Source organism: Dermacentor silvarum, unplaced genomic scaffold, assembly GCF_013339745.2.
Source record: "Dermacentor silvarum isolate Dsil-2018 unplaced genomic scaffold, BIME_Dsil_1.4 Seq47, whole genome shotgun sequence".
NCBI classification, from domain to species: domain Eukaryota; kingdom Metazoa; phylum Arthropoda; class Arachnida; order Ixodida; family Ixodidae; genus Dermacentor; species Dermacentor silvarum.
In genome coordinates, this window is record NW_023606285.1 from 21,064 (window position 1) to 35,728 (window position 14,665).

Consider the following 14,665-nt stretch of genomic DNA (forward strand, 5'->3'; position numbering starts at 1 on the left):
AAAGATTGCGAGCGCGTGCTTTCGTTTGTGGAACGGCTTGGACACGAGGGCTCCTGCGCACGCATGTTGGCCCAAGTTTATAAGAGCATTAACCCCATAAAGTTCCAGAATTGAAAATAATTTAAAGCACGCCTTTGGAACTGTCAGTGCACCTTTCGCGTCAAAAGTTTGAGAACTTTATACCCATAAAGTTTCGTAATTAAAATCCATGCGCTCTGTTGATTCCGCAGCCAGCGAGATGCCGCAACGCGCCCGCTTGCTACCGAAAAGCCCTTGAAAGTTTGTGCTCGGATGGGGCTCCCTGCGTTACGTGACTCCAGGTGCAAGGGCGCTGACACGAAATCCAGCCCGAGTTCGGAATGTTCGTGCCGAAATGTCTTTTCGAGCGTGAAAAAGACAATGTAGGCAGAATCCAGAATGATTACCGGCATCGGTGGTAGTTTTGGTCGGTGGTGCATGCCGGCACGAAAAAATTTCGGGGCTGAAGCCCCCCTCCCCACCCTGGCTACGCCCCTGGCTGTTATTGTTCCGCAACAATCCTCTAGCACATAACCACAACTGAAAACGATTGCTTCTAAAAATACCGTAATGCCACAAATGTCGTAAACTGAGCTACTATGGGATAAATAGTGCTTTGTGTTCCGCGATTTTCGTGTCGTCAGGATGCCCGAGCGGTTTGAGGCGCCGCGTTCAGGTTGCAGTGCGGTCTTCCGGGTGTGTGTTCGAATCCCACTTTTGACGATACTTTTCTTTTTCAATTTAAAAACTTGTTTTTGCATTTTGTATGAAGACGTCCGGCCACCGGCGATGGGAGCGTCCGCTCTTGCGCAAGCGGATACTGCTATAGTTTGTGCGCCGGTGCCGCGGCGGAAGCCGCGGTGCCGGGTGCCGACGTGAAGTGGTGGTCGTTGGGGTGTTGCGGAGCGCAGCGTAGCAACACCCCAAATAAAAAATACTGCTCCAGTCAGGTAGACTGCTCCCTCCCTGACAGTGAGATTATATTTGGATCATGAAAGCAGTGATGCGTTTATATAGGAATAGCATCGATCCCTTCACAGCAGCCAAAGTTGTGCTATTTTCGAATACTTAAGGGCACCAGTTGTACCTAGGCGTTCCCTATATTTTAGGCAGAGAAATACCCAAGTGCCTAGCCCACTTGGTCATGTGACTTTTGCAACCACGTGACCCGAGGATCGCTCTCCTCTGTTTACCGCGACGCGCTGAGGAGACGTATTGCGCACGGCGCGCCGCCGTGAGCGCCATCTCGTTTCTCTAAAACAAACTACTCCGCGAAAAGGGTCAATACGCGACACACTCTTGTGAACGCGGTTGATGAAAATGCATTTACGCGACGGATTGGTTAACAGCATGTAGGTATTTATGCTTGGGCAGTTTTGACGACTTGAGCAAACTTTGAAATTGTGTACAGTTAGTTCTGAGTTAACGCACAGTAAATGTTGCGTGTGTCTGTAGCGCCACTGCGCTGTGAACATCCTTGAAAATAATATTCTACGAAAGCTTGAAGTTAAGCGTCAGAGAGGCGGACACACGGTGTATTCGATAGAAAAAAAAACCGGTATTGCTTCGAACGTAAGGAATAACACACACAGGGCAGCATCACGCTGATCAATATAGACAACGCGAAATATATATATATATAAAAAGGGATGCCACGCTGCGTTTATGAAATGAAATAAAACAAGGCGAACGGCGGTACCGCAGTCTCACAATCACAGGCAGAAGCTGGTGAGAGATTCCCACTTGTAGAAAAATATTTCACGTGGTAGCCACAATAGTCGGTTGAATGTACTCATATATCCATGCAAATTGGAACACAATGGCTTTTTGCAGTTGCGTCGGTTCTACTCTCGTTGCACGAACGTGAAAGTACGTAGCATCGACACAGACATTTCTCACTTATTTGCCCTCATATAGCGCTGCGACATACTTAAGAGTAATGCCATATATTAGGAAAGCGTCGGAGAGGCGGAGACAGTGGGTGACGGAGAAAAAAAAACGCACATGAGGTTCACAGTGACGTAAACGGCCGGTGTTGAGTCATTTTTAACTAACGACGCTTATTTATTAGTGTTGCTGCCTAAAAGACTGTGCACTTTTCTTCCGGGTTCAGCGGGTCTCCAGTGGGGCAGCTGAAGGCCTCGCGGAAAGCCGGCACGTTCCGAGCAGCGGCGTTGCATTCGTTGCCCAGAGGTTCCGAGAATCCGCGACACTTGACGAAGCACCACGACACGAAAAACAGCTGCGTCGCCGTGAAGTTGCCCGCAAGGGTGTCATGGGAGCCCCGTGCTTCGTACGCATGCGTCACGACGTCCAAGGACGTCAAGTCAGCCAGCATCGCCCACGGATTTCTGCGACTCGAGTTCCGGGCACACGTCAGGGCGTCCCGGACGGTTCCACCAACCGTTGCGTTTGCAGCCGCATAAGGCATCAGGGCCAGTTCGGCGAACGTCAACGCCACGACTGTCCCGAACGCTCCGTACTTGACGGCGTCCGCCAAGTACTCATCGTAGAGAGGAAAGGAGAGCGCGTACGGTGCGAGGACGATGTCGCCGTCCCAATACGAGTGGAGAGACAACTTGTTGATGGCGTGGGAGCCGAGCTTGCGCGGCACGCTGGCCCATCCATGAAGTCTCCTCGCTTTGAGCGCGGCCTGCCAGTTTCCCGCAAGGGACACGTTCATATCGGGCAACAGCGCGTTAGCCGCTCTTCTTGACTCCTCAGTCTTGGGAATCGTTTGGTTCAGGACGCTCATTACGGTTTCCAGAGAGTCCCACTGAATCCCCGTCGATGCTTGGGAAGAGTGCGGTTCTATCGCGGAAAGGCGAGCAGCGAATTCGCTTCTGATGGCCACGAGAATGCGCTCCACGTCCCGAGAAACGTCCGGCGAGAAAACCTGGGCGTTGTACGGCACGAACAGGTAGTCCCCGATGAACCTGTAGACGAGCGCGTAACAAAAGCGTCCCTGCTCGTATTTTATCGTGTCTCCGTTCGCTGTACCGTAGGAGTTGAAGACGAGATCTCGGTTGGCGAATAGACTGGTATACCTCACTGCCATCCACGAGACGAAAGCGTGCGTGCTGGCTTCGCCCCACCGGTTCCACAGGTATAAGAATGTCCTCACGTACCTTATATTGAAAGCCTGGAACTTGACCACTGAGGTGACGTTCAGTTCCGCGAGACGCTCTCTCCACTTTCCTTCATCTAGTACGATGGACACCGGTCCACGCACCAGTACAGGAGTCATGGCCTTGACGAGTGGACGAAAGAATTTATTCTCAAAATTGATTGCTTCTTCAAACGTAGCTGTTCCTTTCGCGTCGCCCTCGGCAAAGTGCGTTTTGAGGTAGTCGAAACTCTGCCGCCACGCATGGAGATCGTGGAGCCGTTGCCGCTCTCCAATGGCCAACTTGAAAGAGTAAGGCACGTCCATCCACACTATTTTCTCGTGCGTTAAAACTTGAAAGACCACGGCCCAGTCGAGTTCGATGCTCAAAACGAGCAGTGTGCGAAGAACGTCGGGTGCCGCGGATATCCGAGGCCACACGACGCCCGCCCGAAGAAGGTGCTCGCGGACCACTGGTAACTCGTCGCGCTCGCCTCGCCACACGTCGTCGCAGGAGCGGTAGAAGAGGCTGATCTTCTGCGCCATGCTCTGGTCAGGGTGGGCGGGGCTCCTGCCCTTGCGAATGACTTTCGTCATCGCGTCCACCGCATTGATGGCCACTGCCTTGTAGACCGAGTGCTTCTGTTGGAACCGCCAGCCGCTACATACGTAGACGTCGAAGTCGCTGCACGGATCGACAGACTGATTTACACTATAGGCGATGAGCTTGGCGAACTCGCTGCAAGCGGTGGTGGTGCACAGTGCGAGCTTCTGGGGACTCCACCGGCTGAAGAGGACAAAGAGCACCAGGACGCAAACGCCGAGCAGAGTCGCCGCGACGGCTGCCAGAACAGTGGTGACACGGAGCGCCGAACGCTTCTGCTTTGGAGGCGAAGTAATCAGGCGCGCGTAGAGGGCCCTGGGTGACTGCGACAAAAAAAAAGACACATCTTGAACTTCTCTCTTAAATAATTTATTGATGAGAGGACTGTGAAACGCGCATTATGCGAGACTGTTGTTTATCTGCTATGCGTTCACAGATACCAAGTGTTTAGTTAGACACGCAAACAAGTACAAACCGTTCTCGTGCAGGCTAAATTTCGCCTTCGACGTGACTTAAATTTAGCGCCAACAGGGCACTTGACCACTTGTGTCCCAAGTGTCCACTTGTAGTAAGAGCCACTTGAGCCCTAAGTGTCCATTATATGGACACTTGGGGCTCGTTCGCGCCGTCGGCGCCCCCGCCGTCATTGTGCTGTCCAAGTATTGACGAGGGAGGCTCCCGCATGAAGGAGTAGGTGTCTATAGACGCGAGATACGCGCAGTGCGTTTGCCGCGAAAATGACGAAGCCAAGTGAACGCACAACACGCTCCGCTCAATCGGCCGTGCAGCGGAGCCAGAGCACCGCCATGCCTTACGCTGCTAGCATGAGCGTTGTGCGCAGAAACACTATAGAGCTCCTGCTGAGCAGCTGTGCGCATACCACACCGGGGTGCGTACAGTATATGGTCTGAACAAAACGCGCAGTACATTTCAAGCTCCACATAAAAAAATTGTGGGGTTTTACGTGCCAAAACCACGATCTGATTATGAGGCACGCCGTAGTGGGGGACTCCGGAAATTTGAACCACCTGGGGTTCTTTAACGTGCACCTAAATCTATGTACACGGGTGTTTCCGCATTTCGTCCCTATCGAAATGCGGCCGCCGTGGCCGGGATTTAATCCCGCGACCTCGTGCTCAGCAGCCCAACACCATAGCCACTGAGAAACCACGGCGGACAAGCTCCACGTTACTACACGTTACTTCAATATGTAACAGCCATTTCCTATTACCCAGACCCTCCACAACCACCTGTAACACTTCTGAATGTTTACAACTCTACTGATAATCCTCTCTCCTGTCTTCAATTTTCTTCTATCCTTTCCAAAACACCGTCACATTATGCTTGGCGGAGCCTTCAATGCCCCAAATTCAATCTGGGGATACCCAAAAACTCTGTGCTCTGGCCACCTTCTTCACACGCACACTATGTAGCACTCTTATACGCTCATCAAAACACCAGGTACACCCACACGAGATGGACACGCGACACAATGCCATACAACGCCTGACCTCACCTTTCACCATGCCCACAATCCTCCAGAGACTTGGCAAGCTCTTCCTGACACCCTCCTGTCCGACTATCACATAACTGCAATTGAAGTCACCCTCACTCACAAAGCCAAAAAAAAAAAAAAAAAAACGTATCACCCAGACCAACTGGGACCTGTTTCGCCACCTGCGAGCCCAGGAGTCAACTCCCAGCTATGATACGTGGGTGGACTCACTGCGGCGGACGCGGTCCCAGGTCCCTACTATTACAGAAACCAACCCCCCGTCGGACCAACCCTCATGCGTCTCTGGACACGCCGTAGACATCTTAGTCGTATCCGTACCCAAACGCACAACACCCAGCTTAGACACAGACACTCTCACGACTACTAATCACTCAACGTGACTCAACACTGCTACACATACTAATTCACTGCTCCATTCTTGACACAACTAAGTGGAATCGCATATGCGATTCTATCAATTCTTCCCTCCACACTAAATCAGCCGGGTTGCTCATTCGGTCCCTCCTTGGCCCTCAACCTGCTACCCTCCGCTCAGCCCATAAGCATCTCTCCGGGCATGGTCCCAGTCGCCTCTTTCAACAGGTGACCGATAAGTACATCCTTACCTCACTCCGTTCCCTTTACCCTGAATACATAGGGCCCCTAATAGCGTTTTTGGCAGCACCTTCACTTACCCAAGCTGGAACGATCCGTGGCTGAAAACAAGGCTAGAACCACTCCGAGTGCGGACCACATTACCTACTCGCTGTTGAAGAACATGCATGATTCGGAGAAAGAATTTTTTTTTACACAAAATAAATGAACACTGGACCACCGGCACTATTCCCGATGAATGGACTTCTCTTCCATCATCAAACTCATACCAAAAGCTGGCAAGCCCGCCACCTTTTCCAATCTGCGTTTCAGTTCACTCCCTGTGTCGGCAAGACCATGGAATGCATGGCATCCGCACGTCTTGCATATCTTCTCGACAGCACCTACTTCTTTCCGCATTATCAGATTGGTTTCCACCCCCACGTCTACTCAAGACCTCTTTCTCCCCCATGAAACTTTCTTCCAACCTTCGAGGTGTCAAGTGCACGCACTTGTCGCTGCGGACGTTGTTAAGGCCTTCGATAACCTACTTCATGATGCTATCTTCTCCCCTCGAAGACACCGGTTGTGGATTACGACTCTACACGTACGTTTCTTATTTTCTCCGCTCCCTACACGCCCAGTTCGGACTTGGCACCACGTTATCCCCACCCATGTTACTCACCTGCTGACATCCCTAAGGGCCCGTGCTCTCTCCAACCCTTTTAATGCGAAGGTTTGCGAACCCCTCTGCGCATTTCCTGCTGAATTGAACGCACTTCTCACTGAACATTTCTTTCGAGTAACGGAAGGACGCTCCCTCGTTGAGAAGCATGGCGCGTTTTCATTGGGCATTACCGAGGGAGGCATAGTTAGAACACAGGTGATCTTGCTGCTCCCTAACAGGTGAGTGCTTGTGCGGTCAAGGAACGCGCTCATAAGACAGGCTTGCGAGAGTGACAGCGAGGGCTACATGGCAACGCGGCAATTCACTCTCCACTTACGCAACACCTCTCGCGCTACTGTGGCAGCTGGAATCCCCTTTCACCCGCTCTGCTCCGTCGAGGTGCGCTTCTGCCCCGCCTTCTCCAAAGAAAGGGCTTCACTCTACACGTGACACGTCATACCGACGCCTAGGACTCCCTACGGACTCAGCATCGCAGCTGTTCCTTCCCGGTCTGCACCACGACTCCGCCTTGAGGCACCTTCGCACATTCCTGGAGGACACGGGGCTGTCGTGCAAATTGTGAATGCGCCGCCTGGCTACCCCTGACGGTCAAGGGCTGTGGAATCGATCGACCTTCACCCTCTTTTTGTTCTCTTTTGTTCTTTACATCCCCCGCCCCTTCCGCAAGGCGCTCAGTCGTGCTCCCTAAAGGGCTGCAGAACATAGCGCCTCTTGCTCTTCACAACCACACTCTCTTTTTCTGCCCAGCGTTCTGGCTCAATTTGTTTGATCGCTTTGAAGGGGCCAGATGCGGTGAGAAAATCTGACAATTGTCTACCGAAGCCTGAGCATTCTTTGACACCATAAAGGCCATGGGTAGTATGCGCATCAGCTAGGAAAAGCAAATAAGCGATAGTAAGCAAAAGCGAAGTCACAGCAGAGCTAAACAGTGCTTACGCATTAGTAGACAATTCTGTGAATTTCTGTAGCTTTTTTTATAGTGCTTAAAGGGCTTGGACCTTTTTTTTTCACGCTAAAGAGAATGTCCAGTCCAAATGTCACGTCAATATGCTGCATACATTTCTTGCAATCAGACCCAAGGTTTCCCGACACTGGCAACACTTCTTGCATGCAAGAACGTCCGGTTGTCCACCATGTTTACTTACTGCCGCTAGTTTGTGATTAGTATAATAGGAAGCTCGGAAAAATGCCCCAACTCCTTTTTAGGAACTGCAGCTAGTATTTCTTGTCGATCTATTACTCAGTCATATATCTGTTTGCTTATACACATAGAAAAAAAAAACGTGTCAGACTCACCAGATAGCTGAATTTTCCGGATGAAGACACCTTGCCAGGTTCTGTAGGGCACTGTGAAGCGATGAGAGCAGACTTGTTTATTCAAACCGAACAAGATGAATGCATGAAGCGAACGTGGCGCGGTCGGCAAACGCATAGTTTACAGTGCTAAAATATAGTAAAAATGCTAAAAACAACTACCCCCTTTGCTCATACCTCCGATGGAGACCGTTTGCTCGTATACACAGTACGTACCCGTGGACTCATCGGGCTTGATGGAGTCAAGGTCGAAGTCGGCCTGGAGGCCTTACGTGGAGACGCGGCCATCGACCTGAGTCGGAAAATGACAGCAGCAATTAACAAATAGTCACAGGCACTTCGATAATATTGCGATAGCGAATGCATGGACACTCCATGAGAATTTCTCAACGTCACAGTCGACGTCATGTTCAGCATCAAGTCCAAGTTCGATAAAATATTGCAAGAAGCGTTCGCTTCCCCCTGCCGCTGCTCTTCATCATGCCAGCGTTGTTACTGAGAATTCTCGCTTTCATTGAGTCGTATCTGTTGAAGCTTGCCTATGCGCACGTGACACCATGCTGGTTAATTTAATTATTAAGCGAACGTCTGATGCTATATACAGCCAATACAAACATTACTTGGCGTAGTTATTTATTACTTTAGTATTGCCATGAAGTTTTCTGCCGAAACTGACTTTCTTCACAGCCAAGTGTTCTTAGCCTCTTCCTTTGGCTTTTACACTGCCGCTGCTGCTGCTGTCTTGCACGCTGTGTCGAGAGGTGTTTCAGAACGAGCATAGACCTTTTACAGCACCATCCCCATGGTCGCCGCTATACTTTTTCACGTGACAGCGCCCGTCATTGAGCGCCCACTGAGTGGCGTTTGCTCGCTTGTTTACTATGCCGAAGCTGGCCGCACGCACGGCTCAGACAGCCGCTATTTCGGCGACCATGGTGAGCAGTCACTGTTCAGATGACACAAGACTTTGGCCACATCTGCAGCGGCAGTGTAATTGAGACTTTCCTTTACACATTCTGTCGGCGCTTCAGTCTTATTGCGCAAGCTTACCGGCTAAAGGCTTTGAATATAGCAGCCTGATTTTCGCTTTGGTCCTTTATAGTCTAGTCTTCACAGAGGTTCATTTGTGTGGCTGTTACTGCCGTGCAACTGCAGTATAGTTGTTATCTGCATATGCAACAAGTTCCTTGGGAGTCTAGGCGTGTGTGCGCGCGCAGAAAGTGCCTGTTTAGCGATCTGCTCCGACCGCGATCGTTGGTTCCGAACGCGTAATTCTTGTCGCCAGCGCTAATAAGATAACTTGGTGATAGTTTTCGGATTACTTACAGCGCAGATTAAAATGTATTGGCGTAGCGTGAACAAAAGATTGGAGGACGCTTAAGCTTCGCCTTTAAGAGCGGAACGCGACAGCATTATTGGACCCCGTTCGCATCGCATTTTTGTTTCAGTGAGCTTCACCGCAACACACAACGTGATAAAGCCAGCTTACAAAGACCAAGCTTACACCGATCCCCTTAAAGTCGGCTTCACTTTTAAACAGAAATGCATTGCTGGGAAGACGGTTTTCCAGGGGCAGTATAAGTCGCTTTATATTAAAATGTGAAGGCCCTAGGACCTTTTTTATTATTTTATTAATTGTTTGCTATTGCCCCGACGTGCGCACGTGTCCAAAACGCATTAGGCAGTCCAAGTCCCAATTTGACCTGCCGAGGATGCGAGCACCATTTGGATAAGATTTTCACAAGTAGCCTACCCGAGCGCGCCGCTGTTGGTATGGAAGAAAATCTGGCAAAAGCGTTTGTGTTTTAGTTTCCTCGTAACACAATTATGTTTTCTCGTACATTCAAATAACAGTCCGACGCCACCATGTCTGTAGGCTGCGGTTAAGTCGTACTTTACCATTTTTCTAACGGATTTCACTGTGAGAAATGCAATTTTTGTTCACCAAAACCCTGCACCACGTGGAGGGCGGCACCACATGGTCGGGGTGGTTCGATATCATTTTCTCCTTCGCTAACACCTTGCGCCACGCGGAGGGCCTGCGCGGTCGGGGTGGTTGGGGATGACTTTTTCCGCCACGGATGCCGACATCCACGCCGACGCCGAATTTTCTGCGACACGGGGCCTGTCGTTCGCCTGCAGGGTGATTCCCGGCGCTGCAGTAAGAAAACTAAGGGTGCCCACCTACTATTCCGCGTTTGACTTCGCTTCTATAGACCAGATTATTTTAGCCTTGCACGCAGACTGCGGGCGCGCTCCCATACTCTCGACACCAGGCGCCACCTCTCGGCGTGCAATGCGGGAATCGGTGGACTAGCGTGTGTTTATTTGTGCGTGGCGCTTGTTGTTGTCGTTGCTACTCACGGTTTAGAGTGAGTAGCGACGATGTACAAAAGCTACTCGTCAGGGCGGCATTGTGCCGTCGTCGGCATTCTTGATAGGAATGTGGCGAGCGCCAATATTTAAAAATTCCACTCGGCATTACATTCTTTGTAACACTTGAAGGCGAAAGCCTGGTGCAAATTTAGTCACGCATTGAGTTATATACATTAAGTATACACATTAGGTTATACATTGCCAAATGATAGGCTTTCGCGTGCGCTACATGCAAAACCCCGTATGGCGCATACCCGCATATCACGAACTTGGGTATGGAGCGAGGTGTGCGCCACAGGTGATCGGGTATATGCATTTTAGGGCCATGTGACACTTTTTTTGCCATCCGCGGCGACGTCGGGTTTTCGACAAGGCCATTGGCAACTCTTTAAAGGACACCTCCGCATGAGCCACAAAAATGTTTCGTCTTAATAACCATTGGGGGTATACGTTCCAAAACTTATGATGCACGCCGTAGTGGACGGTTCCGGAAATTTCTACCACCTGTGGTTCCTTAACGTGCATTGACATCGCACAGTACACGGGCTTCTAGCATTTCGCCTCCATTGAAATGCGACTGCCGCGGCCGCGATCGAATCCGCATTCAAGGTAAATATACCTGGTAGCGGAGCTTTCATAGAGGCCCATAGGTTCAAAGCATGGCGGTTCATCTGCGGTTCATGGGGCTTAGCGCCATCTGTGTGAGGAGGGAACACTTCCGGCGGAAGAAAAAATAATTTGACATCATATCCGTTAAAAACAGAAGTCACGTCATTTTGTTCTCAAAGGCGCGAAATTTGTTTTCGAAGGCTGGCCATTAGAGCTGTATATTCAAGCGCCCCGCCATTCCACTTGATGGGCGTTTCGAGCTTTCAGCGCGGAAAGCGATGCAGGAAAAGTTCAGCCGTACGGGTGTCGAAGTCGCATCGCTGCACGTAACATACTTTCTTTGGAGGCCGACGAACGCTTTGGGCGTAGGTGCTCGCCCTTGCGTCGGACGCTAAGCCCGTCGGCCAGCGCTGTCCCACGAAAACAACTAAAGTAAACAACTATCTGGCGGTCGCAACTCGCTACTTTTGACTGAACAGGTTACGAAACAATGAAACTGCCCGCGTCACCAAATTGAGACAAACGTCGACAAGCAAAGCAACACAACATGTGAGGGGGGCGTGTTCTAACAGGTGAACTTTACGAGTGCCCCTTTCTGCCCACTTCAAGAGCTGCATTGCATTGCAAGTGATAGCGGCGTCAACGCCCGCCGCTATCGGTGGGTGCTCTTACGGTGGGCGCTGAAAAAAAGGTATTTATTGATAATGATCAAGTAAAACAGAATTGTTCTTTTTTCGCGATGGGTACATAAGATTGATTAGGAATTTTATTTTCGTAGAATGAATCTAACTATGCCTCGCTTTAATTAAAAAACGCTTTTTTCTTTCCCGATGTTTGTTCCCTCCCATAACCACCCTTGCTGATGTCGGTGACAATTCGTTCTGAACCGCTTTTCGCCCGAAGCTTCGCGACCATTTAGATCGACCTTGCCGCATCTTTCGCGTCAGCAGCCGAACACTGTGACCAGTGCACCAACGAGGCTTAGCTGAGCGATGAATTTTCAAGAAATGAAACGCGAGGAAACCAGATAATGATTATTGTTGCGTGGCAGAAGGGCTCCCCAAGTATTCGTTTCCCTTTTCTTTCTTTTTTTTAACAGCGGAGCAGTTTGTAACGTGCGAACAGGAAATGTAGGCCGATCCTAGCGGTAGTGCAGAAAGGGTCCAAGCGCAATGGCAGATACCCCTGTGAACAAGCGAAGCTGGGCCTGGCTAAGTATAGCTAAGCATGGTTGGGACTACTTAAGCTTAGTCAGTCATCGATAGGCAATCGATAACCAATTAATTGATAATCAATCAACAATCAATAAATTCTGGGAAATTATGGGGATGATTTGGTAGTGCTTAGCCTAGCCCAAATACGTGCCCAATACCTTGCGATAGCCAATCAGTAGCTAATCGATAATCTATCAATAATCAATAGATTCCGGAATATGCTGGGGATGACTTGGTAGTGCTTAGCTAGCCGAAAAGCCCGAACTTGCTAGGTGCCCATCACCTCCGATGTCTCTTTAGCAATGCGCCTCCAGTGTAAGCTACGCAAATTTTTTTATTTTCTTTTTATAGAGTGTTCAAGCAAGCGCGCTTTGGTCACGTATCGCGTAGCCAACGGGGCTATTAGAGAAGCTTTCAGAGGCATTTCAAAAGAAAACAAACAGTCCTTCGCAGTAATATTGTTTCTTTCATCGCATCTTTCACTCAGTAACTTACACGAGGCGTGAAACGCATTTCACAAACCGCTACCCTGTTTGGATAAGTTTGTCGAGGTACGAGTGAAATCTAGTTTTATACCTTGCGAGTTTTAGTTTTGTCAACAACTAAAGCTGCGCCACAACACACTGTCATGTCCCTGCAAAGGTTCTGTGACAGCGCACAGCGACGTTACATACAGCTGTGTACCATGCTTATTGGCATTAATTATCTTGCACCATGGCTGGAACTTGCCAGAACACTTAACCTAACGGAATATCTCGCTTTACGACGTGCGGAAACCGTTTTCCGCAAACGAAAATGCGTCGCCCTCATTGCGACCATGATACCGCGAAACTTTAGAAAAGTCAAGCGTGCCCTCGATCCGACGCGTGTGCTACTGCATTCGTCATGCGTACATAACCCAAGCAACCACGGATATCCGTGGGACGCCTGCCAAAAGTTCGAATGTCCATCCATCCAAATATCAATCACGGACGTCCATAGGACGTACAAGAAATGTCCATATCCCGTCCGGACGTCCAGGGGACATCCTGTTCTGAACGTGCCCTGGCTGTACATATATGGGTATGCCTAGGATATAAGTTGGGGTATATATATGGAAGAATATGTCCTAATATGGCAAAAATATAGTTGTAAATTGTAAAGGTTCGTAATTCTACATTTTCAAGTTTCTGCACTCTAACACATAATTTGAGTTATCAAGGCGAAAGCCTTAAGTGGAAGAGAAGAGCCTTAAGTGGAAGAGCCTTAAGTGGCTGATGGGTGGAAAAATACGATGTCCGGCGTTATGACAATAAGCTTTAATGGCACCAAAATTGATGGGAGTCGAACCAATGACCTTTGGTGTTAATTAACACGCAGTTAATTAAAATATATTAAGGCTCTCGAACCCACAACCTTTGATGGGACCAAAATTCAATGGGACGAAATTTGATGGTGCTACCATTGATGGTCGAACGCAGGACCATTGGTGGGTGTCGAACCCACGACCTCAGGTGTTAATTAAGGCACTCGAACCCACTACCTTTGGTGGGATAAAACAATAGGAAGTAACAACGCATTCGAATGAGAATGTCAAGTAATGCCTCGTGAGCGCGCATTCTTTCGCCTTCATTCTCTTTAGCGTACGCTAAAGTGATTGTCTATTACGCCTGCAGTGTAACAGATCTCAGAGGTTATGCTTTCACTGACTGCTTGGACAATTACAGAGGCAAATATATATATATATATATATATATATATATATCATAGACGCCATGTAGTGGTAGATTATCTCTAAGGCTATGCTTTTTTCTATACTTTTGCTATTTGAATTCAGCGGAAGTTATTTCGGGAGCCGGACACACGGTACAGACGCTTGGTTTTTGGACACCACTTATTTCCAAAACAAATAGCTATTTCACTGCCTAATTTTATATATAATTCATATGTTTCAACAGAACTATTTATATTTGCGTTCATGTGTGAGATAGCTTTGGCAACGCTAGAAACGCGTTCTGTTTGACGACAGTGTCATGCAGCGATCCAATCTAATCCAAACTATATCCATCGTTCCAATGGCGGCGAAGAGCCGGTGCGGTGTCGACATGGGACACGGGTGTCGAAGTGTAGGTTCGTTTGCCATCTTCACAGGCTGCTCGAAGGCACCTGCTCAGCTATTGAGGTGTGACAGCTGCATCTCTCTCTATTTGAGCCATTGGAGTATCGAACGTGTTTTGTTCACAGGTGCAAACAGGCCCTAAGTGAGGGGAAAGCCGTACACGCGAAAGAAAGCGTCACTGCAAACGGAGGCCATATTTGCGGACTTCAGATCTCGCGCCGGCGGCTGGCAGTCAGTGGCCGAAAAAATCGCAAGTCCAGGATGGCGCAGCGGTGCATGTACGCCGCACACATGCGTTAACATGTGTTGTCCTATCCGTTCGAATGTTTGTGTGCCTTGAGATGTTTGCCGCTGTACAGAGGCAACATTGGAAGCTAATGCCAATGGTTGTAGCACGACGCGAACCCCGACCTCGGGCTCAGCGGCAGTATGGTGTATAGCCACTCACTAGCGCAGCGGGTATTAAATATTCTTATAGCATCAAACTGAATGTTTTTATGTTTAAAGAGGCAAAAATTATTCACTACTCTGCGGTCGCTAAGTGCATTT

At 49.3% G+C, this 14,665-nt stretch overlaps 1 protein-coding gene across 1 annotated transcript; it reads right to left on the reverse strand.

The window, feature by feature from the left end:
- Positions 1-2,098: 2,098 nt before the first annotated feature.
- Positions 2,099-8,107, reverse strand: LOC119435124 (uncharacterized). The gene is made up of 3 exons (XM_037702062.1): positions 8,036-8,107; positions 7,802-7,852; positions 2,099-4,051 (listed from the first exon to the last, which is right to left on the reverse strand). Exons 1-3 carry the CDS (start codon positions 8,105-8,107, stop codon positions 2,099-2,101), a joined length of 2,076 nt encoding a protein of 691 aa, XP_037557990.1.
- Positions 8,108-14,665: the final 6,558 nt, after the last annotated feature.

Coding starts and splice junctions, on each gene's coding strand:
- LOC119435124 (XM_037702062.1), bottom strand. CDS start 8,107: ATGGCCGCGTCTCCACGTAAGGCCTCCAGGCCGACTTCGACCTTGACT. Junction 7,853..8,035: donor CAAGCCCGATGAGTCCACGG/GTACGTACTGTG, acceptor ATCGCTTCACAG/TGCCCTACAGAACCTGGCAA. Junction 4,052..7,801: donor CCGGAAAATTCAGCTATCTG/GTGAGTCTGACA, acceptor TTTTTGTCGCAG/TCACCCAGGGCCCTCTACGC.